Consider the following 26031-nt stretch of genomic DNA (forward strand, 5'->3'; position numbering starts at 1 on the left):
CTGTATTTCCATGTTTTGGGAACTCTACCAAATAAGTAGCATCTCACAAATCACAACTTTCATTTATTTAAAGTAAAGTTTCTATTTGTTACATCTACTTTGATTAATTCAAATCTCTGCAGATTCTGCTACCCAATCTTCCCAAAACCAGCTGCTGTTTTTCACCAAGGGTATATTTGGCACACTTGGTAGAAGAGTCAAATCCAAAATGTTTTACTTCTGAGTAACAAACTATAGCTTTTTAGGGAGAGGATAACTCATAGCATATTTTTTTTTTCCAGTGATGGATTAGAGCTTAGTAACCAGAGTTGTTTGTTTTTGCTTAGGTTACAATGAATAACTATATCCAGCTCTTGTCTAAGATAGGACATGGAAGATGAACATAATATTCAGGGTTGACTCAGCCTTCCATCCTTCCGAGGTCATTAAAATGAGGACCCAGATTGTTGGGGGCAATATGCTGATTGTGTAAACCTCTTAGAGAGGGTTGTAAAAGCACTATGAAGCGGTACATAAGTCTAAGTGCTATTCCTATAATACTATGTTGTGTTTCTACATGTGCAACCTTTGGTCCCCAAATTCCCTTTTTGGCCAACCTCCCCAAACCCAATCTAATCATGACAGCTGAAAGTGGGTTTATTTTTCTGTTGTGTTGACATCTGAAACCAATGAAACCTACAGTATATGCCCTAAATTAGGTGTACCAAGTTAAAAAATAAAATCCATTTTAAAAAATTTCCAATGCAGTCTTGGTTGCCAAAATATTGCCAGTCCCTACTATGTAAGCCAGGGATAATCAACAACGTACCCTATTGATTTCCAGACAATAGGTTCCATAATCGTTATCACCCAAAATATTTGGAGGGTGCCATTTTGTCCACTTCCACTAGAGGCTGCGGTAATGAGAAAATCACTCCCCTTTGCCCACTGCATTGTAACACCCATGTCCCTTTGTTCCTTAGGTTATCTTTTCTACTTTGCTTATTAATATCTAACACACTGTAATGATCCACTGCAATACAAAAAATGTTTTTTTCATGAAGTTTATTTCAATTTCATTTAAATTAAAAATCTTAATTAGAAAAAAAAATCATTTTTTTTAAAAAACTGCAAACTTTAGAAATGCACACAGTGCAGAGAGACTAGACATAGGGGGGTGGTGAGGTGCAATCACAGGTCCAGTTTGATTAGGAAGATACATTGAGGGGTTTACCCCATAGAAGACATCTTCTGCCCATGTTCCACTTCTAGCGTGGAAAGCTGGAGGACAGTTCAGCTTCACTCAGAGGTGTACACACACAATCACACACATATTGCCACCAAACACCTTGCTACCAAAGGAAGAGAATCCCAAAAGCATGAAACTGCTACCTTGCTAGAGACTTATATTAGTAATAGCAATTCGAAGGATCAATGGCCAAAAGGATTACCCAGGAATGGTGCAAATATTCAAAAGTCACAGTAAAAAGGTCAAAACAGAAGTGCAAGGGTTCCCGGGTAAATTGCTGCTGCTTGACGCTCGCTCACGGGGCAGAGGTTTACAGGATTTGAACTTTCCAGAAGACAAAGTTAAAGCTGCGTTCAGGAGGTCACAGTTGAGAGGTCAAAAGGCCACCATGGAAAATAAACTACCACAGTTCAAAGAGCACCACAGAGAGAGACACTTCCAGATTCTTCACACACGGGTCACGTCTAAAGATCAGAGGTCAGCGTGGGGAAAAACAACTCAAATCTCCCTGAGGAAAGGTTTCAACAGAAACAGCGGTCAGGATGATAGAGGTCACTTTCCGAGGAGAATCCTTGGTTAATAGGCACGGGTCAAGGAGGAAGAAACAATGGCCTTTGGCTGCAGAGGCCCCCAGACAGAATGATCAACATTTCACCATTCAGACAAGCCCCGAAGCCCGACTACGGCTGGACTGCAATAGCAAAAGCCAGGACAGCTCAGGCCACCACACAGTTCTTGTCCCGGACCACCCGCAATCTTCGGCGCTGCCGTTTGCGAGCTGATTCACTGGGCGGCGTGACCTCTGGGGAATTGGCTCCACCACGCAAATGGGGCGGCAGGGGTATAGGCTCCCCTAGAAAGTAGCCTTCTTCCTCTGAGGATGAATCGGAAGACTCGGAAGAGCTGAAGTCCCATCCCCGGGGTGGGTAGCGCCGGTGCCAGGCAGGAAAAGCACTCTCTGAAGCTGAATAGGAGAGGTTGGCTCCCCTCCTTTCCCCCCTACCCTTCCTTGGCCTCCAGTCTTGACTCCCCAGGTTGAGCGAGTTATCTGAAGTGGAGCGAGGGTGTCCCTGGATGGCTCCCCCCTTCTGCGCCATCGGGGTCTCCAAGGAGGCTTGCTCAGGGGTGCTGGGCTCTCCTGAGATTAACGGTTCCCGGAAGCTAACTCGGGGTATTCCTCCCCGAGCAAAAGTCCCAGGCTCCCTGCCCTCACTGAGCCGTGGCCGGGCAGAGGCTTGAATTTTGGAAGTGGAACTGCTGCTCCAGTCGGAGGTTTTGGAAGAGGGCATCCCCAGCTCCGGCATAGAGTGGCGCAAAGGGGAGGTGCGCTGGAAACGTGGCTGGAGCTCGGTCCCTGAGGAGAAACAAGATGATTAGTGTGGAGTGGGCTAAGTCTCAAAGCCAGGCGCCTTCCCCTACAAGCCCTGCACTTCCGCAGCATTCTTGTTCCACTTAGCTCTACCTCACCTGTTCCTGGTTCCTCCTGGTCAGTGGCTGGAGGCAGGCAAGTCGACGTTCCCCGGGAAGCCCGCTCCACTGGCTCCTCACAAGTCTGGCTGTAGCCGGAACCATTACTGTCTGGATCGGAGAGCTCTTCCATTTCCGTGGGCACCTCCTCGTCCTCATCCCCAGGCGCCCCACTCCAGCTCCTTCGGATCCTTGGGGTGGAGTCTGACGGTACCGTCTGCCCCGCAAAGGAAACGGAGCGGGTGATGGAGGAGGGTGACGTGCCCTGGGACTGAACTCGGCGCTGCTGCCAGCTGGTCCTCCGAACATCCTGAGGACGGGTGCTTTGCAAGGCAGAGTCACAGGAATCCGAGCCGTTGGGGTCTTCGCCGAGGCTGCAGGCCCGGGAGCAGAAGATCTGACCCTGCTTGGGCAGGAAAGGCTTCCCCAGCAGGGGTTGCTGGCAACGGGAGCAGCTGAAACAGGCATCTGTGGCATGCCAGTGCTGGCCTTCGTAGGTCATCTGACCCTGGTCAATACCTGCAGGGAAGGAACAAGGCCAAACCATTGGATGGGTTTAAGCACTTTGTTTAAAACCCACAAAAGCTGGAAGGTCATCTGCTCTTGCCAACAAAGGTGATCTATCCCACCTACAAAATGCTTTGGGGACATATCCTCCTGTATCTAGATTTTGCAAAGAGGATGAAGCCGCTGCTCTTTTTAAATGGTAAAAAGCATTCTCTAGTCAAAAGCCTGGAGGCCTGGCACTGAAGCCATGTTCTGGAAAAAGCTTTATCTTGCCTCATTTAAAGCACTGCCAAAGCCAACACTGGGAACTTAGATTCATTTAGGAAACAGCAATCAGATATCTTTACACTCTTGTTAGAAAGTCAGTGATGGAAGAATATCTCCCCTCCATGTCCTCCTACTTGGATTCAGGCCTGTCTATTAACCTTGCAAACAAAAATAAAATGAATCCTAAATCACCTGTCTGAAAACTGAATAACTAATGCCCAAATAAAATCCCTGGCCCATGCTAGTTTTGCATGTGTTCATTCATATTACATCACATCCATGACTGAATTTCTGGATGGCAGTAAGCAAGACGTGTAGAAAACCCTCCATATTGTGGAATCTCCAGGTGATACAAATGAGCAATAAACATCTGAGCTTTACATAACATGCTATAATGTGGATTGATTAACCATGATTTGTTAAAGAAGTCATTATTTCCTGGTTTCTCATACTGCATTGAACCACGATGTAGGCCATAAAAACTAGAATAGTTCGCATAACATTATCTTACAACTTGGTGGAATATGGGATTCTGGAGGTAACCAATGGTTTTACTTTCGGTACTGATCATAAATGTATCTTCATAACGTCATCATGGCTTCAAGGCTGGGAATTCAAACATCTTGAAGAAGAAAATGTGGGCTTTCAGAAGACTGAAGGAGCCTTATCTTGCCTAATATCCCAGTGTTCCTTGATTTTTTTTCTTCTGGACCCCTTACCCCTTTTAAAAATTATGGAGGACCCCAAAAAAGCTTTTACTTGTATGTTAACTCACCAATGTATAACTCACCATATGATAACTTTATCAATATTAAACATATTAGAAATTAAAATTGATGCATTTACTACCGCTACTGCTTCTCATGGTTGTTTGATGGGATTTTAATACTACAGATTGTCCTTGACTTACGACCAGAATTAAGTCCCAAATTTCTGTTGCTAAGCGAGACAATTGTTAAGTGAATTTAGCCCCATTTTATGACTTCTCACCACAGTTGCTATGCAAGTCACTGCAGTGGTAAAGTTACTGGTAGTAACAGAGTTGTTAAGTAAATCTGTCTTCCCCACTGACTATGCTTGCATAAAGTGGTCATGTGACTCTGGGATGCTGCAACCATCATAAATATGAGTCAGTTACCAAATATTTGAATTTTGATCATGTGACTACAGGATGCTACAATGGTTGTGTGAAAAATGATCATGTCATTTTTTCCCCAGTGCCATTATAACGTCAAACAGTCACTAAATGAACTCTTGCAAGTTGAGGACTACTTATATATTATTTTTTGACATAGGCTGGCAAATAATTTTGAGTTTGCCAATCCCCGAGAGAGTCTTAGGGGTCCTAGGACCACACTTTTAAGAAATGCAGGTAGAATCCAGTCCTCCCATTCTCCAGACACCAGGTTGTCTTACCAATGTGCTCCCCGCATGCATCGCAATATTCTGCATAGAGGCTTTCATAACAACGGCAGCAATAGGGGCGACGTTGGCGCATGATGTATCGTTGCCCACCCAAGGCCTCCTCACACTCAAAGCAGCAGAAATGGCGCATGTGCCAGTGACGGCCTTCGGCTTCTGTGCACTCATCTGCAAAGATGATCTGTTCAGGGAAAGCAGGGAGATGGGTCCAAGGAGGAGACCATAGGAAAAAAATAATAATAATAAAGATAAGGAGAAAAGTCCTGCAGCACTAAAATTTGTTCCCGTCTTCAACACGCCGCAAAAATGTTACAGCCTTTCACAAGTATCCTTGGAACCATAATTTGTTATTTTTAATGTAAGCTGCCTAGAGTCACATGAGATGGATGGCTATATACTGTAAATGTGTTACGTAGATGACAGAGAGAATTCTAAAAACTATCCTCATCTCATTGATTTGTTTTTCACAAACTGTCCGGCAAATTTGAAAGTGGGGATAAAAGGATAGAGGAATAGAAATTCAAAAGGCAAAAGGTACAAAAAACAATATCAAGGACTTCCAAATTTTTAAAATTAAATGGCCGAAATCTCGCTCGTGTGCAAGATTGAATGTTCTCACAAGTTTTCAGGAAACATTTCCAGGTACTTGGAGGTGTGGTCACACAAAATGTTGGAATGAGTTCACCTGAAATGTTTGCCTCTCCCTCCTAGGAAAGCGCAGACTAGGAAACGCAAAGAGCTGCTTTCTAATAGAACTGCTACATAAATTTGTGTGATTGCCCTGTTTATGTATGATCTGGGAGAGAAGAGGTTTATATTTAGCATCTTGGTTCCTGCCAAGATCTCTTATGCTTTGTGATTTTCTCCTAGCCTGGTTCAGTTGTTTTAATATCAGAACTAGATTTGAAGAGCCTGAATATGATAGTGGATGGCTCTAAAATCAAAAAGGATTCAGCTCCCTACCCCCCACTTAACCTACATACAAGAAGGGCAGGCATCTGAATCAATGGGGCCTACATTCCATTAGCTCCTCACAAAAATACATCATGTCTAACTTGTCCCTAAATGAAAACCGAAATAACTAACAAAAGCATTCTGATAATTAATGACTAATATGTCCTGTACAATAAACTAGTTTTGGACCTGTTGTTTCTTCTATACATGATAGCAAGTTATATTAAAGGAGAAAATTACTGGTCCATCTTTCATCAAGTAGTCCGCATTTGCTTCTTAAAACAAAGCTATTTCTTGGTTCAGAGGTTGAATCCATATATTTTAAAGCCAAGATGTGTTTTAACCATGGTTTATTGCTGAGACTATCAAAATAACCATAGTTTATATAGCTCACACTACTCTGCTACTTACTCAGATACTATTCTTCTATTCTAAAGGCATTTATTCTAAAAGGCATTTCTAAAGGTGTTTTGAGCCCTTTTTATTCGATTATCCATTCTTCACCCATAAGTCAGTGGGGAAATCTGTGGTTTTACGGAATCTTTTTGTGGGTATAGTCTTTGAGATACTCTGAGGTGGGGGCTGCAAGTGTATGTTTCTAAGTTTTTCCTGTGCATTTGTTAGCATTTTATGATAAATTAATTTGAACTGGATGAGGTATATTTTGTCTATGTTTTTTAGAGGGATTGATGAGGATAGCTGCACATTTTTATGCTGGGAGTGTATTTTGATTTTGTGAGGTGGATAACTTGCTATGTTCTAATGGGACAAATATATGGTTTGCCATATGAAAGTTAGATCTTCACATTACCATTTGTTCCAGAAGAAAGGGGCACTAAAAGAATGATTGCCAGAAAAGTGCAGGGAGTTGGGGGTGAGGAAGGCTAGATTACCCAGAGTGATGTTCTTTTTAGTCTCTAAGAGAGACTTCTTAATTTTTCTTGCATGATACTTCTATAGATTGGCTATACCAATGAAATTTGGTTAGAGGGTAAAAATAAAGCAGGACAACACAACACAAGTGTATTACTTGAGGTGAATTTGCACCTTTAAACAAACACAGACAGACTAAAAAAAAACAGACTGCTGTTTTGTGGAAACCAAGCCAAAGTAACATTTGGACAGTTTCAATTTAAAGTAGTGTTTTTCAATCTCAGCAACTTTAGGACATATGGAAAGTTTCTGAGAGTTTATGTCCACATATCTGAAAGCCACTAGGAGTGACAAACACGGCTTTAAAGCACACATGTATATTTCCAACTAACACAAATGATCCCAGCTGCCCAACTTCCATATTTTCCATTCTGGGAAGCCTTCCAGAGGCTCCCAGACACTCTATATAGAGTCTGGCTGGACCTTCTCACCTCATCACAAGCTTCACATCGTGGCTTGAGGCGCTCAGCATGGTGGCGCCCACAGTAGATTTTGCCCTCCTGATAGAAGTAGATCAGGTCAACGAGGAGCTCCCGACACGTGGTACAAACAAAGCACTGGGGGTGCCAGCAGGCACCATGCCCAGCTCGACTGGCAAAGACAGCAATGTCCCCTCCACAAATCTGTTTTCCACACTACCAAGAAAAGAAGAACAAGTAAAAAACTTTAAAAAAGCAAACACAATGGATTCAGTTCCTGCACTCCTTTAGGTGAGGAATGTTACACTTTCCAGTTTATAAATATTGAAGGCATTTCAGTTTTTGCTTTTTCCCACAGTGAGACCATATTTCTGGCACACATTTTTTTCAGGCATCCAGGCTTTCTCTGGTCTTAAGTCAGCTGCTCTCTGTGGATCATGTATTTTCCAAGCACTCTAACCACATTAGTATACTAAGAAAAAAAAATAATCTGGTTGAAGGGAATTGCAAAGATGCTGGTGATCTCTGACATTTCACTCTATTTGAAAACATTTTATCACAGGAGCTCTTCTCAACTCATTGGAAGCTTTTGAGATTTTATAAGCAAAAGAGAAAATAAAGAATACGACTGAAAAATGTCATCTCCCAAATTTGACAGTCCTAATTTAACAAGGCAAGTAAGGATATTCCGAACTGACTTGCTGTGGCTGCTCTGATGTATAATTTGAATTCAGTTTAAAATACACATATATTTCTGAAATTTTCACAGATGAATTTAAGGAAAGGTAAACGGAATCATTTAGAAACAATAGATGGGCAGCTCCTTTCTTTTAACTGCATTAAGAGATATATAAGAGCCTTGATAGTACAGGGGTTTAGTGCACCCTGTTATTAACACAGCTGCCTGCAATTTCTGCTGGTTCGAATCTCTCCAAGGCTCAAGGTTGACTCAGCCTTCCATCCTTTCTAAGGTAGGTGAAATGAGGACCCAGTTTGTGGGGGCAATAAGCTGACTTTGTATAAAATATACAAAAGAATGAAGGCTATTGCTTAAAGCATTGTAAGCCGCCCTGAGTCTCCGGAGAAGGACGGCATATAAATCAAATTAAAAAAAAAAAATGCTAATGGAAGCCAATGAAGCACTAGAGGGCAGACTTGATCCACCAGTATATTTCTTCTTCTGGCTACCACTGATGTTTTTCAACCTTAACAACTTTAAGATGTGTGGCCTTCAAGAATTCTCCAGCCAGCCACACCCTGCCTTGGCAGTCCATGTTCAGATCCTGACCTGATACTTGAAATAACCCTATTCTTTTAAAAAAAAAAATATGTGAAAGAGACAGGGCAGAGCCAACCTGGAGACAAAAACATATGAAGAACGGTTGCAGGAATTGGGTATGGCCAGTCTAGAGAAAAGAAGGACTAGGGGTGACATAATTGCAGTATTCCAGTATTTAAGGGGTGCCACAAAGAAGAGGGGGGATCAACTTATTTTCCAGAGCACCAGAAGGCAAGACAAGAAACAATGGATGGAAAGTAATCAAAGAGAGAACAACTTGGAATTAAGGAGAAACTTCTTAACAGTGAGAACAATTAAATCAGTGGAACAGCTTGCCTTCAGAAATTGTAAGTGCTTCATCACTGGAGGTTTTTAAGAAGAGACTGGACAGCCACTTGTCTGAAGTGGTAAGGTCTCCTGCTTGATCAGGGAGTTGGACTAGAGGATCTCCAAGGTCCCTTCCAGCTCTATTCTAATTGATTGAATCTAGAGTAGTTGACAGACTGAAGCCTGGCCTAGCTTCATGCTTTTAAACTTTTCCAAACACTGCTTTCAGTCTGAAATCAGGATCTAAAAATTAATTCAGAGTGCAGCTCTTTACTCTCGTATTTATTTTTTGTAGATTTTTATTTTTCTAAAATCATTCATTCAGTAAAAACTACTAACACCTTATAACAGGGCAAGTTCTAGGGTTTTCCTTAGATTTTTGTCAACCTGTAGTGTCCTGTGTTTAATCCGCAAGCAGTGATGGTGCTCTCTTATTACAATAAAGCAATGGCTGGATTTCTATACCCACTGAATCAAAGCTATCCATCCCATGCTACTGCCTACAATTTGCATGCTTATAATAACAGATATAACAGTGTTTGCCTGCACTAAGAAGTATTCTGTTCTGAAGACCACACAGAAATATTCTATTCAATACAGAATTTGTTCCAGGTTAATGGCCTGGGGCTGCCTTTTTCTTCAAAATAAAAGTGAGCTCTTGTTCCCTTTTTGCTCACCGCTAATGATAAAATCTCACGTCCAAACAGTTTTTGCCCAACAGCAGATACATTTCCACAGGCAGATTTTTTGAACTTTTATTAATCATTAATTCAGTTTCATAAATATTAACTCAGTTATGTGAATATTGCAAAGACATAGTCTGTAGAGAGACATTTTTGTGTAGTGATTGAGGTATCAAGTTAGAAACTGGGAAATTATGAGTTTATTTATTTATTTATTTATTTATTTATTTATTAGTTTGATTTATACGCCGCCCTTCTCCGGAGACTCAGAGCGGCTTACAATGCTAGTCCTGCCTTAGGCACAAAGCCTTCTGGGTGACCTTGGACCAGTCACTTTCTACCAAGCACAGGAAGCAGACAAGGGCAAACCATTTATTATTTTTATTTTATTATTTATTAAATTTATATGCTGCTCAACTCATGGTTTGAGGCAACACTTCCAAAATCTTGCCAAGAAAACTGCAGGAATTTGTCCAGCAAGTCACCAGGAGTCAACACTGACTCAAAGGCACCAAACAGAAAGCATGGAAAAGGCACTCAAGGATGTTGTGATTACAGAATTCACAGGCAGGCAAAAACCTTTTGCTAGGCAAAAAAGAAACAAGAACAAAAGTGTCCGGTTTATGCCTATAGTGTGGGTTTGCATGTCACACTAAGCCAAAATCAGACCACACTGTGGCAATGTGCAAACTTTAAAAGAGCAAAAACTGTTGCTCATCTAAGGGTGTATTTGATCTTTGCCAGAGGCTTCTCCCAGCCCTGTTCTCCCTATTAACCTTTCGTTAGGACTTACAAAAGCTGGAATGTTTTATACACAAATCATGATTTAAAATATCCCCAATCTCCCGCTACCTGAAGACTAAAGTCCAGGAAACTCCCTACCATTTGATTCTACCAAAGGCAGAAACTACACCTAATATCTCAACTTACACTTGTGGTAAGATGGGTAGCCAATAAATTTTATAAATAAATAAATAAAAATGAATTATCATCAACATAATTATCTCATTGTGAGATTAACAGCTAGAACCAAACCACATCTAATTAAACACATCTGAATAAGTAGGGCTACAACATCTGGGCTGCAAAGATCCTTAGGGTCTGGTAGTCCTAGAACAAGAACCTAGATAAAATCTGATACTCAAAGGCTTAGGCATATGATTGGGAAATCTGCCTTTTTAAGGTTGGTTCCCCATTAGTGACTTAGAGTATCTTCTACAGCATGGGTATCATACTCGATCATGTCACATGACATATCGTGATGTATCATGACTTTTTTTGCCTTTGCGGAGTCGGGGTGGGCGTGGCCTACGTGTGACGCATGCGGCCTATGGGCCGCCACTTTGACAGGCCTGTTCTAGAGTTATCCAACTATTCTTCTGCAAAAACAATAATGGTGAAAAGCTTTGCACCATTTCAACAGCTGGATAATACTGTGAGGATGCTATTGATGACTACTGGGGAAGTGGTCTAAAAATTCCAAATTCCAGGAATTAACTTAAGCTGAGGATCACCAAGGCTTTAGCCCCACAAAACCAGGCAACATTTCTGGATTCCACAAATAAGCAAAACAGAGTAATCAGGTCCAGGAGGCCTTTTGCTAGATAGAAACTTCTGAAATAAAGGAACAGGCCCCCAGGGTTCAAAGACTGTAATTTACAGGGAAGGATTGTATTGTACATCTTTCCCTTTAATTCTTTTTCATGCTACTTAAGAGTTGATAATAAAAGAGGCTGGTTTATACTTTATTAGTTTATAATAAAAGAGGCCGAAGCAGCTTCCTTGACTCACTACTTGTATTTGGGGATTAGTGATACTGCCTCAAGATATACAGGAGTCTCTGAATGAAACTCTGTGAAGCACCAAAAGCCTTCAAGGAAACTGAAGCAACTAATGGTTCCAACAGCTGCTACAGGCACCTGCACAGTGTCCTCTTTCCTTTGGTCACCCTTCCTACAGCAAAAGGCAGTTTCTTTGAATTCCACTGAGGAACCAGAAAGATGGTTTCACTTCCTTTTTTCCTTCAACTGGAGGAAACAGGAGTAAACTGGCAAATGGCAACACTACAGCGGGAACTAGGATGCTCTTCAGACATGCTTTTAGCCGCTGCCCTAAATGCCAACTCCTGCAGCCATTGTAAAGATTCGCACGACATGACAGTTTGTTCACAAAACCCCGTATGAATGAAACCCCAACAATAGCAAAAGTGGGCACTGAACAGAAATCCTTCCAATACAGACTGCTCTGAGAACCACCAGGAATGGGAAGCACAGAAGAGTTCTGGAATCTGCCAGAAAGTTTGGTTTCTGATTTAATCAGCCACTCTGAGGTTAATGCCACTTTCAACATAAAAGACTCAAGGAGCCATGATCAGTCAATAAAGGTTTTTACTATGGTTTTAATCTGAACTTTATCACATTAAATGTTGGGAGAAAGGTCTATGTTTTGAGAATATGCCTCTGGACACATCTAAATAGCTGAAAGTGAGGAAGGAGGCTAAAATTCAGAAGGGGAATTGACCTCTTTTCCTCTGGGGCTTAGCATATTGGGAAATGTGGTGGAAGCAACCAGGTATTGGAGAGAAGTGGCAGCCTCTTTTCTTTTTTCTTTTTTCATTTTTCTTTCTCTCTTGTCTCATCCCCCAATCACTTGCTATCTTTCGGATGCTGGGCCTAAAACAGAGTTTCAAGACCCTACTGCCAGAAGTCTAGTTTGAGTCAAATTATTTCTCCCAAAAATTTTTTTTAAAAAAAACCATTCTTCTCAAACTGCTTTACATTGATAAGGATACAAAATGAGCCCCCTCCCCCCACCACTACCTGTTCACAGATGGCTCCAGTTATGGTGACAGGAAAGAGTCGGACTGTTCCTCGGCCAAGGTTCTCTCGCTTACGCTGCTGTGAGAATAATTTCAACTCCTTTGCCTCCTCCTCTTCCAGGGAGCTGCAGTACTGAGCCTGGATAAAGATTTGAAAAGGAAGGCAAAATGGTCAAGAAAGGCCAAGATCTTTTTTTCTGCTGATGACTCTGGGGCAGGGTTTCCATTCCAGGAACACTCAGTATGACCTGCTCTCAAAATGAAAAATCTGGAATAAAATTACAAAGGGAGGATAGCTGGCTAATGAATACTTAGTGTAATCCCAGCATTCCTCTTGCTGGTGAACTCCAATTCTCCTTACGTCCAGCCAACACAGTCAGTCAGTTCTGAAGCATGATGGCAACTGCAGTCCATCCACTTCTGAAGAGCTGTATGTTGGCTAACTAGGCCCCAGCTGAAACAGAGAACCATCTGTTTACTGGGCCAGGTTAGACAACACCAGCCTTCAGATTAGAATAGAATAGAATTCTTTATTGGCCAAGTGTGATTGGACACACAAGGAATTTGTCTTAGGTGTATATGCTCTAAGTGTACATAAGGAGAATAAAATACATTCGTCAAGAATAAAAAGATACAACATTTAGTCATAGTCAAGGTTACTAATAAGCTATCAAATCGTACTAGGAAACAAATAAAAACAATATAATTGAAAGATACAAGCAACATGGTTATAGTAATAAGTGGGAAGAGATAGGTACTAGTAAGGAAGAGAAGAATAATAGTAATACAGTCTTAGTAAATAGTTTGACTGTTGTGGGAATTAGTTGTTAAGCAGAGTGATGGCATTCGGGGAAAAAACTGTCCTTGTGTCTAGTTGTTTTGGTGTGCAATGCCCTATAGCATTTTTTTGAAGGCAGAAGTTGAAACAATTTATGTCCAGGATGTGAGCCCTCTTTTTGACTCGTGCAGTATACAGATCCTCAATGGAATTAGAGCAAGAAAGACAACAGGTTTAGCATAATGTTATACAGATCATTAGTTAAAAAAATATGTAGCAAAGAAAAGAGAAAACAGAGAGATGGGAGAAAGAAAGGATAAAAAGGGGATAGTCCAAGAAACAGAAGAAAACTGGGTAACCCCTTCAACTCATTGCAAGCATTCAGCCCCGAACATACTCCTTCTGAAAGAATGAAGATCTCAGCAGAAAAAAAAGGAGAATTTACAGCCTTTGATCTGTACAATGCAGACACCAAGGGAACACATTCACTGCTGGCAAATGAACAATTCCAGCAAGCGAAACCAGCCCAGGTCAGGGTAGCAACAAACTAGCCATAAATCATAGGAACAGACAGCACCAGGCTGCCCTATCAGGCCCCAGGGATCTGGTAGCCCAGAAGATAAAAGAAATCAATTAAATCTTGCCCAGGGAAAATTTTATATTTTACATCATTCTATAACTGAGAATGGTGGTTGCCCACAAGTATGGGGAAACCATTAGCTTACTGACCTTGTGTAAACAAATCAATTCCTACTCCCTAGGAGGCAAGGAATTTCCAGGGAGAGCTCACACAGACTTGGGACTCTGGAGGTTGATCAGAAAACTACATCAAAGAGGGCCTCTTCTCAAGGAAGCGCTGAGTCTAATGATTAATTTACCTCCTTGAAAGTTAAAGAGGGTGGAGAAAAGAGATTTAGCACAGAAATCCTTCATCTGTTTACAGTTTGAAACTGGCAACCCTCTACCAGGGTTTTTTCAAAATTCTGAGATGCCTGAGGACAGAAGTTTATTTGAACAATCCGTACTCCCACGCCCTTTCTTCACTGCATTCTATGTGAGCATATTTTCCTTCACTGCCTTTTGTCCACTTGTCAACAGTCCAATAGCTGGAAGGAGACCTGAAATAGATCTTGGCATTATATTTTAACTAATTTATTTTGCTACCTCTGGTTAAAAAATGGTGATCCACCTAAGTACAAGAGATACCAAGTTATATTTCAGGAGTCCTTCCGTGTAAAGGGCCCCAGGCAATTAATCACCCAATCTCATCTTTTAAAAGATACAGACTTTATCTATTTCATTTCTCACAGTTACAGTTATTATTGGGAACAATGCTTGGCCCTTTCAATCTGCAACCCCTTCAAAGTGCAGAAAACTTAGAACAAAATGCAACCTTTTAATGTTTTTAATTTTGAAAACATCAGGTTCCTAATTCTTATTTAAATCATTGATCAAAACATAGTGAAAACTGCAGAGATTTGTTGTTGTTGTTGTTGTTGGGGTGTTTCAATGGAACTTCCCCATTCCTTTACATACTGCAAAAGCAGAATAACAATGATAAATAACAATACCAACCTCATTCAAGTAATCATAATATTACATCAGTACAGTATCTCCTGGTGAAATATTTTGAAAAGTCACATATAGTAGATAATGTTATGCACTGGTAGCCTAATGGGGATCACAAATTACAAGAATAATTATGAATGCTTTTTTGGGGTGATTATTTGTCCCTGCCACCTGTGGTAGTTTAAGCCCAATTATTTAGACTGCAAACAGAGAACAGGATTGTGTAAACTGCCTTTAGAGCTGATAACTGCCAGTGACTGACAACCCAGCAGGTGAGAAGGCAAAGAAACTAATCTAGCAAAATACACAAGATTGATCTTGAGGAAATTCCTTTCTGATTCAGAGGGTAGCAATCGTTTTAACCCTTTAGGCTTCCCATTTGTGTGTGCATACCAAGAACAACCAGGAACTCTGCAAGCACACTCCCTTTCTAAACTGATGATTGGTAGAAGCCTGGGGAAGGTGGATTGGGATCTAAAGGAGGCAGGACTAGAAAACAACTTCCAGAGGACGTAATAGTGTTCTGAAGAAAATAGCGGACGACCGCAATGGAATGAAGAGCCAGCGAGTAGACTAGTTCTTCAATAATTCCTCTCTGGACAAGAAGATTTGAAATTGCATACAAGTGTTTCAAACAGCTGCTTCTTGTAATGGGGATCTCTGGCAGATTTAGAGCTCTGGGAGATGAGGGAAGAGCCATTGTTCTCAAACTGCAGCCAGCACCTTTGAAAGGACACTGAGTTTGCATACTTCCTGTTCTAATCACTTTCAAAAATTGCTTCTGAACTGCTTTAGAAATCTTTAAATCAACAGGTTTGATAACACTGGATGAATTTTGTTCAATTCTTTGCAAAAGAAGTTTTAATTATAAATTTAAGAACGTAGGTGTTTTTTTTAATAAACAGCAAAGGGGATGATTAAAATTTTGATTTTCATAAGCTACAAACTCACTATGGGTCCAGGTAAAATTGAAAACTAGAGGGAATTAAAGATTAAGGTTAAAGGAGAAGAACACCTCAATTTAATGTACAAATACAGAATGAAGCAAAATATTTTAACATTGGATATATTCAAGGATATTTTTGAACAATGGACCTAAAAGTTAATTTTAATATCATCTGCCTCTATAGATAAACTGTGTTTTAAAAATGTTATGGCAGAGGAACAAGTTCTGCCTGACAAGATCAAGTCTTGCATGAAAAAAGATGTTACACTGTGTACACAAAAGAAACTGGCTGATGTCTTAATATTTAAAGGGAACATACAAACAACAAACCAAGAAACTGACTTGGATACTTTTCCTATATTTGTTTTGGAAAAGAAGCTTGTTAACATTTTGAAAAGAAAAAATGAAACATAATCAAACTTATGGCATTATTTGAAGGAACTAAAATTTAAAATTGTTAAAGGTAAAATGATTCAAATCTTTATTGTTAGTGCACAACATCTGTACAATAAAATAAAAATAAAAGGAAGATATCTAAAGTTAGTTTACTTGGTTTGAAGTTAAAACTGATAAGTCACTCCCGGTAACCTTTATGGACTTTTGTTGACAGCAGGACTGAACTGCTTTATGGATTTGTTTATAGATAAGAAATGGCATATGGAAAGAAGAGATCATTTGATGTATTTTAAGAGAAGGTGATAAGTTATTAAAATTGTTTACACGTGATCAAAGTGGGAAATTACTCCATTTATTTTCTTTTTTCATTAATATATTCTTATTTGTAGCATCTCTAGATTGGCTTCAGTTTCCCTCACCTCACACCCCAATACTGAGAATAAAAGATAGGGGTTTTTTTTGTTGCTGACAATGAGATGGAAAAGGGCAAAGCAGTAGAAAACCAGTTCTGGTCTCTAGTTCCCTAAAATAGAGTCCACCATATTACCTGAAGCACTTATTCATTATAGCAGAACAATCACTGGAAAAATCCAGGACTTAAGGCTTTTACTGTTTGTAACTGAGAACACCCACATATTCATACCACCAATATAGCATCACTACTTTTGAGGTAATTTGAAACCACTGGAGGGGAAATGGAATCAATTCCCTTGTGTGGTAAAATTCTAGCTTTGGGCTGCTTATCTATTTTAAGGCATACAGTTATTATCTCTGTTAATACCAATAATACATACTTTTTAAGAAGCCACAAAAGAAATATTTTTTAAAAAGGATGGTGGAAATGTAAGCCAACTCCTCACAGACAGGATCCCTGAGATAATTAGAAAAGAGTTTGTAATCTTTTTTCTAAAAAACAAGTGGAAATCTATCTAAAGTACAACTCATGTAGATATTGGAAATCAAAGATGGAGGTTCATAGTAAACACAAGCCAAGTGGAAGAGCAGGTAAAAAGGCCATTTGTGAGGTATGTAAGATCCAAACTTTTATGAAATGGATCAATCAAAACTAGCCTGGTGAAGGTGTCATGGGAAACGAATGCTGATTGCAGATACTGGCTACAGTATTCTCAGCAACCCAGTCCTGGGTTGGGTTGGGAAGAGTACTATACTAAAATTTCTATACTATCAACAAAACATTCATACTGATTCAGAAGGAAAAATTGCAGCTTTAGAAATAACAAAAGCATCCTAAATTTGGAATGCTAAATACTTCTCAAAACTTTTTCAATCACATTGCAAACCAATATATGAAGGAAAAGTGAATGAGTTGAAGGAAGACCGGAAAAAATCATGGTTAGATGAAGGTGATGAGATCCTCAAGAAATAAGAAATTTAGAGGGGGGAAGAAAGCAACATATGAAATGCTATCTTGGACATGGTGGAAGGAAGGATCGAAAGATATGGATATACTTAATACTATCAGTATAAATTAAATTTAGCTATTGTTTTGTTTACTGTCTTATTTGTGTTTGGTACTTTGGATAATAATGTGATCAACCTGAAAGAGACAGAATGATAGATATATAGGCTTGTGCATACTTCTCTCCCAAACACAATTAAAAAATATTTCTACCCTGCTTATCTACTTAAAAAACACTTCAATGCACCATTACAAAGCAAGCAGCAATAAAGCAGTAGGAAAAATGGGTATCAAATGCTCTCAGGCTATGTTTCCAAAAGCAGTTTAAAAACAGTAAAAGAAGGAAGACGCCAAAGAACAGCATAATGGAGAAAAGGTTCTGAAGCTTTTTTCCTACTAACAGGAAAATGTGTTGATTGGAGACCACCATTAATGTGGCCCCTTTTTCACATATTTATACAGTATTACAATCCTATTTGCAGTTTAAGCAGAGAGACAGTGTTTGGGCAAAGTCATCTAATGAGTTTCATGAATCAGGATGAACTTGAATCTGGATCTTCCAGATCCTAGTCCAACATCTTAACCAGGGGTCTATGACAATTTGCCACAGCCAACTTGCCACAGCCAGCTCACCTCAGGACAACTGCCATGGCCAACTCGCTGAGGGACAAGTGTTACATTAATATCAAAGAAATGGTGGACTACAATCATTAAAGAAAGGATGCAAAAGGAGGGACAAAATGAAATGTGAATGATAAAAATTAAAATATTTATTTATTTTAAATAAATTGAATTGTTCAATTGTCCCGTGGTGAGTTATCCTGTGGCAAGTTAGCTGTGGCGAGTTTCCTGTGGTGAGTTAGTGGTGGTGAGTTGTCCCATTCTGCTTAACCAGCACACTAACAGCAAAGGACAGTATTCCTGCATCTTTCATTGTTTAGAAATGGGATTCCCGACATTTATAGTTTTTGCAAAAAAAGATCATTCCTGTTGAAGTTCTTGCTTCCACACAATTAATGGAAGATTCCTGAACTTTTGCATCTGGTTACTACATATATCAAGTATAGAACTCTTAAGAAAACAGCTTTCTATAGAAATCATCTCTTAACTTCATCATCCCCCCATCCCCATTCCTTCCTTCTTATTCAATAATAATAATCTCTCCTCACCTCACTGTCATGAGGTGGAAGCTGGTGCAACAGCTGACGAATGCGGTACCGTTCTCCAGGGCTGTTGACATAAGGGACTTTGTCTTCTGGGAGGCAGCTGAAGAACTGATAGACCTGAGGGTAAAAAGCACCATTTGTGAATTTTGAAGGAGGACACTAGAGAAGAAAGCCAAGAACAGAGCTCACAGTGGTTGCATCCAGTGCTCAGTGAGTCTAGCAAAAATTTTCTCCATCTTCTCTACAGATCTCCCAGGAAGCCCACACAAAGCTAAATTCCTCAAACAGGTTAGGTCATCCCAGTTAGGTCTCAAAATGCTGACAGGATGCCCTGGGCATATACAGTAATCCTCTGGAAGCAAAAGTGTCCCCTGCAAGTATATTATTATAAACATCAGATGTCTTTTGCAAGATACGGGCTCCATAGTTATACAAATTATTATTATTCTATCCGTAAGAATGGGATGCAGGATCAAGGCCATTAACTCAGGGGCAGGTGGCATGTTTGGTTTATAGAACGTTCCAAGTTCAAATGTTTAGGTTTGCCAGATATAAGAGGCTCAAATAGCAGTGCTGAGAAAAAACATGGAGATCACAAACACCCTCAGATGATGGGCAATCCAATGGGGCCTGATTCCTACTCCCCTTTTTCTTTGATAATTCCCAGAACTTTTCCAACTATGGAAAAGTTCCAACTATGCCCAAAATCAGTACTTTTCCTGGTGTTCTGAGATATATTTGGCCTTAAAACAGGGTTATGTTAACCCAAGTGTTCTCAGCTCATCCCACATGTTATATGGCCCGACTCAGAAAGCATCTTCGTCTTACCCAGTGCAGCCCTTGTACCCTCTGAAACAGGAAATTGAGTCCCCTACCAATCAAAATATTTTATTCCTGAGGAACAGCAAGCAATAAAACCTTTCCGTTTGCTACAAGATCAAGCTTTCTTCTTATTATATCATTTAAAGATAAAGGTACCCGAATCTGATCTACTGAATTCAACAGGGAACTTCCCCCACTAATCTCCTCTACCCATAATAATAAGCCAGTGATATAAACACACACACACACCACAAAATTTCCATTTTGCAATTTAAATTCAGTTCTGTCCAGCATGATGGGCAGAAGATTTTTATTTTAATAAGTACTATCCAAACGAATCTTCAAGACAACAGTGAGATCCATTCAGCTGCATTGGACTGAAATAGTCCTCCATAACATCACTACTATAAAATCATCAAACAAACAAATAAATATTATTCCCAGATTCAACTCTCCTCTCAGTGGATTTTTTCAGAAAAACACTTTCTTGTGGTCTAATAAACTGGCCTTACAGGGTTCTCCAGATAATTTACAGAATAAAAATGTAAATACTTTCTGTAATGAAAACTCTGATAAGAAACAGCAGAAAGTACTATAAATGATTCTCTTTAATCAGTTTAAAACAAGAGTTTACTAATCAGATTACAAGCAGCCTGGCTTTACTGGAACGATTAGGTGACACAATACACACACACGTACACCCAAAAAGGTAGTTACTGCTTTGTAATTAAACTAATTCTATCCCATTTAAACTTCCTGCCTTCATCTTTAGAAAAACACCCCATTTTATCAAGATCAGCATCAGTACAGCTACATACCTTTTAAAAAAAAAAATCCATGCGTTCCTCTGCATGAAGATTTCAGTGAGATTCAAAACCTTGCTACCCAGAAATCAGGTCCAATAAAATACTGAAATCTTGCTAAAATTTCCTTCCCCTTTCAGAAGAATGTAATAACAGGGTTGGAAGGTCTTTAGTCTAACCACCTGCTCAAGCAGGAGACTCTAGTCTATACCATTTTGGACAAATGGCTGTCCAATCACTTCTTGAAAACCTCCAGTTTTATACCAAGAAAAGTTAATAACACTACAGTAAGAGAGCAATAAGTGACATAGCCATTTAAAAGTCATTATTATCATCTGAAAGAAGTAGAGGAAGAAAGGCAGCAGATAACTGTGGATTTTAGCAAGGAGCAAGAATGAGAAGATAGAAATGGTAAGTTTGGGGAAGGTCTTACTCCTTCATGCCCAAAGATGTAGCAAGTAAGGCCTAGAAGGATTCAATAGTAAGGCCTCCCCCAAACACCTCTTCTATCTTCCATTATTCACTTTCTTCCTTCCTTCATTTCTTTCAAAGAAAGTAAACCATGATGTTCAAGACTACGAATCTTTATTATTGATTGCAGTGTTGTAAAATGGTCATGTCTTCTCCCACAGAACACTGGGAGAGGTAGTTCAAGCAAAACAGACAAGGCAGGATATGTGTAAAAATGCTCAGAACAATTCCCAGAAATCTTTGGAAAAAGCCAGAACAACTGAATTGGCACTAAACTTGGGGGCTAACCAAATGACAAGTGGGGGGTGGGGGGTGGGAGCTAAAAACAGATTGCACCAAAAATGCATGTAACCTTCTCCTGCCTTGTTGCAGGCTGGGTAGAGTCTCAGAAGATGGAACTAATAGCATCACCTGTTCAGGCTTGAGTCCTGGAGGTACCCAAGCGTATTCTTCCGAAGCACAGCCAGAATCATCATCCGAGATAGAGTGACGCTGGAAGTCAGAAATGAGCCGGCACATCATCCTTTCCAAGTCGACAGGAGCCATGCGTACCGCATGCTCTTCCCGGGGACACTTGCAGTGTTGGCAGATCTTCCTACACGGGAAGGAAAATGCTTATAGTGACCTAAGTCTTGGAAGAGCCAAGAGAAGCTGCAAGAAACAAAAGATCTCACAGAATTCTGTTACCTATCAAAGATTAAAATAATAATAATAAGCATAAGCATAGTTCCTCAAGACTTTACCTATAAACCCTCTGATTGGACCCCGACCAATATTAAATTGGTCCCATCAACCTCTACTTAGATACATTCATTCTTAATTACAGACCCAGAAATCTAGAATGAATTATTAACTTAATAACTAGCTGGCAAACCACAAGGTCACATTCAACCAGTTTTAAGGTGGAAAACAAGATAGTGTGAGTAATCTAAAAATGAAATGAACCCAAAATATAGCAATAAAGAGATAGCTGATTAAAAAAAAAAACACTAAGCTTTTCTAAACCAATATCAAGTTCTTATATTTTATTATTATTGCTACTGCTATCCCATCCCTTAAACTAAATTATGAAAGTAGCTTATATACAATATAGATTTCTACAACTGAATAGCAGTGTAATCTATAAAACTAAATGGATTTTTTAATATATTATGTTTATTTGCACTCTGACTACAAATAAGGATCAGTCCAGTTCCCCAAACTTTATAACAAGGACAATAGGAAGAATGAACAGCCTGTGCTCAACCTTCGCAATGGGGTTATCACCAGTTCAATAGAGATTATAGTACAATTGGTGATTGGTGAAGCAATTCTCAAGCTTCCCTTCCCAGAGACCGGCTGACAGAAGCCAGGGGGAAAAGGCAACCAGTGGTGAAGCAAGATAATTGAGGTGAATGTAGAAATGCAGAGGAACAACTCTGCAGAGGGCTATAACATGGGGACTATTTTGAAGAAGGGGATGTATAGTGAATAATGGAGAGAGATAGAATAAAAGTATTCTTCAATTGCACTATTTTTCTGCTTCCATGCAGATTTTTATTCAGAAAAGAAAATGGTCAGTTGGCGGGGGGGGAATTGAATCCAGAAAAGTTATGTTTGAAAGAGAAAAATGAGATGAATGTGAAAAGAGCAATGAGAAAGAAATGAAATGCTGGGGAAAAAAAGCATGGCACTATAACAACTGGAGAAGAAAAGATGCAAGGCTAAGACAATGTTTCAATTCATTTATCTATTTGGATTGCATCACAGCAACATCTGCAGGATCCCATGGCTTTTATCAGTCTAATCCCTCTCCCCACACCCAAACACAAAACACTTAAAAACGAATAAAACAATAGGAAGAGTGAAAATGTAAGTACAAGCAGAAAAGGCAGATGTCAGAATGAATTAAAGGGGGTGGGGACCATATCAGGCAGCCCTAAGCATTTTATTCAGAAGTCAGCTTCTGACTGCATGTACACAATATGTGTATTCCTTAACAATTCTTCCAAAGCCTGGTCTCTTCTAGATATAATAGGCTAGAAGTCTTATAAGTAGATATATAGGAGGATGAAGGCAATAGTCTAACCTTGTAAGGATTTCCAGTTACAAAAATGTGTAATGTGTATTGTTTGTGCAAGTTAAATATGGGTTTCAAAATGAGAGAAAAGGGTTTTTCTAAAGCAGCTAAAATCAGACTTCTTCAACTGCCTATAATTGACAGTGCCAGCTGAGAATACTGAGAACTACTAAATGCCAAATTTAGGAAGGCTGGGTGAGAAAAGCACAGTGAACCTAAACAATGAATGCAAACAATATATGGCAGCCCAGTAAACCAGGGAGGACCGGGATGAAAAAGCCACTTGGGAGCATGGAGTGGGGGACTCAGTGGAGCAAAGGAGGGACAATACATTCTCCTACCTCCATCCATGCACTAGGAAGCCTGGGCACTGCTCCCCACACGCCTGACACGGTTGGCCCCGGTCAGGGTCCTCCAGTTCAGGCAGCTGATGTAAGACAGAAAGGCAAGAAATCAACCACCAAAACTGTAACGGCATCCATGTCACAATTCCCAACGTTCCCAGTATGGCTCCACCCTACAGTTCCTATTTAACTGCAAAGCCCGCTTCCACCTGCCAGCGTGATCAGTAAAGATTCACTAGCAGGAATCGTCCACAAAACCACTGTGGGTGAGGCCCACTTTTCAGTATCTACTAACCAGGTGGTGCCCATTGATGCTCTCCAACCCCAACCATTCCAGTTGTCTCTATCCACAGATGGGGATACATCAGTGCTGTCAATCCAAATGCCTATACAACTAGTCTCAGCAGGTTCCCAACAACATTGTTCACCAATTCCCATTTGAAATGAATTGCCTACATTTTTAGGTTGGCTTTTACTACAGAACATGTACAGGTAGTCCTCAATTTACAACCATTCATTTAGTGACTGAAGATATAGCGGCACTGAAAAAAGTGACTTATGACCGGTTTTCAGAGTTAACAACTGTTGTAGCATCCTCGTGGTCACATGATCAAAATTCAGACACTTGTCAACTGGCATGTATTTATGACAGTTGCAGTGTCCCAGGGTCATGTGATCATCTTTTATGACCTTATGACAAGCAAAATCAATGAGAAAACCAGATTTACTTAACAACGACATTAATAACTTAACAAAAGCAGTGGCTCACTTAACAACTGTGGCAAGAAAGGTTGTAAAATGAGGCAATATTCACTTAACAACTGTCTTGCTTAGCAATGGAAATTTGGGGGCCAATTGTGGTCATAAGTCAAGGACCACCTATACTATACCTGGGAGGTAGAACTGAATTTGGGTATAGAAATAAGAGGATTCTATTTTCAAAACTCACTTTCCAGAAAAAGGAACAGGGATGGCCTGAAGCCAGCCTTCAAAACCTCTGGCCAAGCTCTGTTTGAAGCAGGGAGGATATTTTTTAATAAGGGCTCTTGAGATCTTGGACCAGTCCCGCTCTCTGAACTCTAGGAAGCGCCCTCTGAATTCTAGGAAGCTGGCAAAGGCAAACTGTTTCCAAAAAGCCTTGCCAAAAAAACTGCAAGGACTTGTTCAGACAGTCACCCGGAGTCAAGACTGGCTCGAAAGCAGCACCCTCTCTTCTTGCCTTGTCACCACCAACCAGTGCTGCTGAGAAAGTGGTGTCTGTGTGTGTGTGTGTGTCTCTCTCTCTCTCTCTGTGTTTGTGTGTGTCTATTTGTGGCAATGTCTATTCCCCCAACTCCTCTTGCCTTGTCACCACCAACCAGTGCTGCTGAGAAAATGGTGTCTGTCTGTCTGTCTGTCTGTCTGTCTGTCTGTCTGTCTGTCTCTCTCTCTCTCTCTCTGTGTGTGTCCATATCTATTCTGGCAATGTCTATTCCCCCTCTCCTCTTGCCTTGTAACCATCAACCAGTGCTGCTGAGAAACTGATGTGTGTGTGTGTGTGTCCATGTCTATTCGTGGCAGTGTCTTTTCTTCCATGCCAGCTGTGGGAAGCCAGTGAAACTGCTAAGCAAGGAGCTTTGCGGGTGAAACTCTGTTCCTGCACAGGCCTAGAAAAGGGAACGCTAAAGAAGCCGAAAGGAACCAGCAGGGAATTGTGGGGAAAATGCAACCCACACAGGCCGCGACCTGCTCTGTGTAGTCAGCGAGGCAGAAAAAGGCCAGACGTTGGCTTCCTGCCACTACAGGTGACTGAGAAAAGTCGGCAGCAAAAGCAACAGGCGTCTTGGGAAGTTTTTACGCGGGGCGGAGAAGACCGGAGACCGGAGCGGGTACGCGAGCGCGACGAGAAGGAGAGTTTAATCGGCTGCGAAATTGCATAGAGCGGAATGGGAGTTTTCCCGGACGGGGTTTTTTTTTTGGGGGGGGTGGATTACTTTCCGTCCATCTTGGCTCCTTCGTTTAAGGGATTTCATCACGCCAACGCGCTATGAATGAAGGGGGAGCGAGCGGGAGGCAATGTGCTCGGGAGAGAGAGGGAGAAGGTGCCGGGAACCGCTCCCACTTCATCCCCCCAGGCAAACTTCACTGAAGCCCCGCCTGAACTGGGCAGGAAAAAAGAGGTTTCGAGTATTTTATTCCCTACTCGCACCCTTAGGCCAAGAGAATGCCAGAAATGATGAAACCAAGAGGAAAGGGGTAAAAAAAAAATAAGGGGATCCCTGGACCATCCATCATCCATTTTTCCCCTTGAAGCCTCAAATTATCAGCTTTAACTCACTACTGGGACTTCATCTTACGCTTTTCTTACCTTTCTGTAGAATGGCAGTGTGTATCTTATCAGTTTTAAACATAATTGAAAAGAGACCTGTAAACTAGGCTCTCTACCTAGCTAACATTTCATCCTCCCGGTTGCCCAAATTGAAGGAAAGGAAATGACATTTAAACATAATTTTTAAAAATATCCTGAAGGTAAGCTGCCATAAGGATTTAGGAAAAAACACTATATTTTCCTGTACTGAATAGAATGTACACCTCAGAATGAACATTCTGCATGCGTCCCAAAGCCCCTTATATAGTTATTATTGTTAATTCCATCAGATGACAAAGGAAAACAACCCTTAGATTCTTAAAAACAAATCTTGTTTAAGAAGTGCATTCTGCAAATGCTCAAATATTTGCATTTTCTATAAAGAATAGCAAACAACCAACAGCAGCCACCATTTCTCAACAGAACGGGCAACCATTGTGTTAGGAGTGCTCACAATCCCTAAGCAACATAATTCCTTTCCTCTCACATCTGTTAACTGATATCTACCCAGCCGTTTGCAGCTTAGAAGGGATTTCAAGGGGGAAGGATATAGTTCATCAGATGATGCTTTGATAAATCTGCCGAGGCAGACATAATATGAAACCT

At 40.5% G+C, this 26031-nt stretch overlaps 1 protein-coding gene across 5 annotated transcripts in view; it reads right to left on the reverse strand.

Annotated features, from left to right (window-relative positions):
• Positions 1-1027: 1027 nt before the first annotated feature.
• PRICKLE3 (prickle planar cell polarity protein 3) overlaps positions 1028-26031 on the reverse strand; it is a 33543-nt gene continuing 8539 nt past the window's right edge. For 4 of the 5 annotated variants that reach the window (XM_070938112.1, XM_070938109.1, XM_070938110.1 and 1 more), the window contains exons 2-9: positions 23076-23161; positions 21087-21270; positions 18583-18696; positions 12306-12443; positions 7210-7413; positions 4886-5072; positions 2696-3214; positions 1028-2582 (exon numbers count right to left, since the gene is read on the reverse strand). In XM_070938112.1, coding sequence (XP_070794213.1) covers positions 1945-2582; positions 2696-3214; positions 4886-5072; positions 7210-7413; positions 12306-12443; positions 18583-18696; positions 21087-21221 — 1935 coding nt within the window. In that variant the 5' untranslated portion in view covers positions 21222-21270; positions 23076-23161 and the 3' untranslated portion in view covers positions 1028-1944. The remainder of the gene's footprint in view (positions 2583-2695; positions 3215-4885; positions 5073-7209; positions 7414-12305; positions 12444-18582; positions 18697-21086; positions 21271-23075; positions 23162-26031) is intronic. The other variant, XM_070938113.1, reaches the window with a different exon arrangement.

The sequence above is a fragment of the Pituophis catenifer genome, unplaced genomic scaffold (genome assembly GCF_029215685.1).
Source record: "Pituophis catenifer annectens isolate HBS135680 unplaced genomic scaffold, rPitCat1.0.hap2 SCAF_2, whole genome shotgun sequence".
Taxonomy (NCBI): domain Eukaryota; kingdom Metazoa; phylum Chordata; class Lepidosauria; order Squamata; family Colubridae; genus Pituophis; species Pituophis catenifer.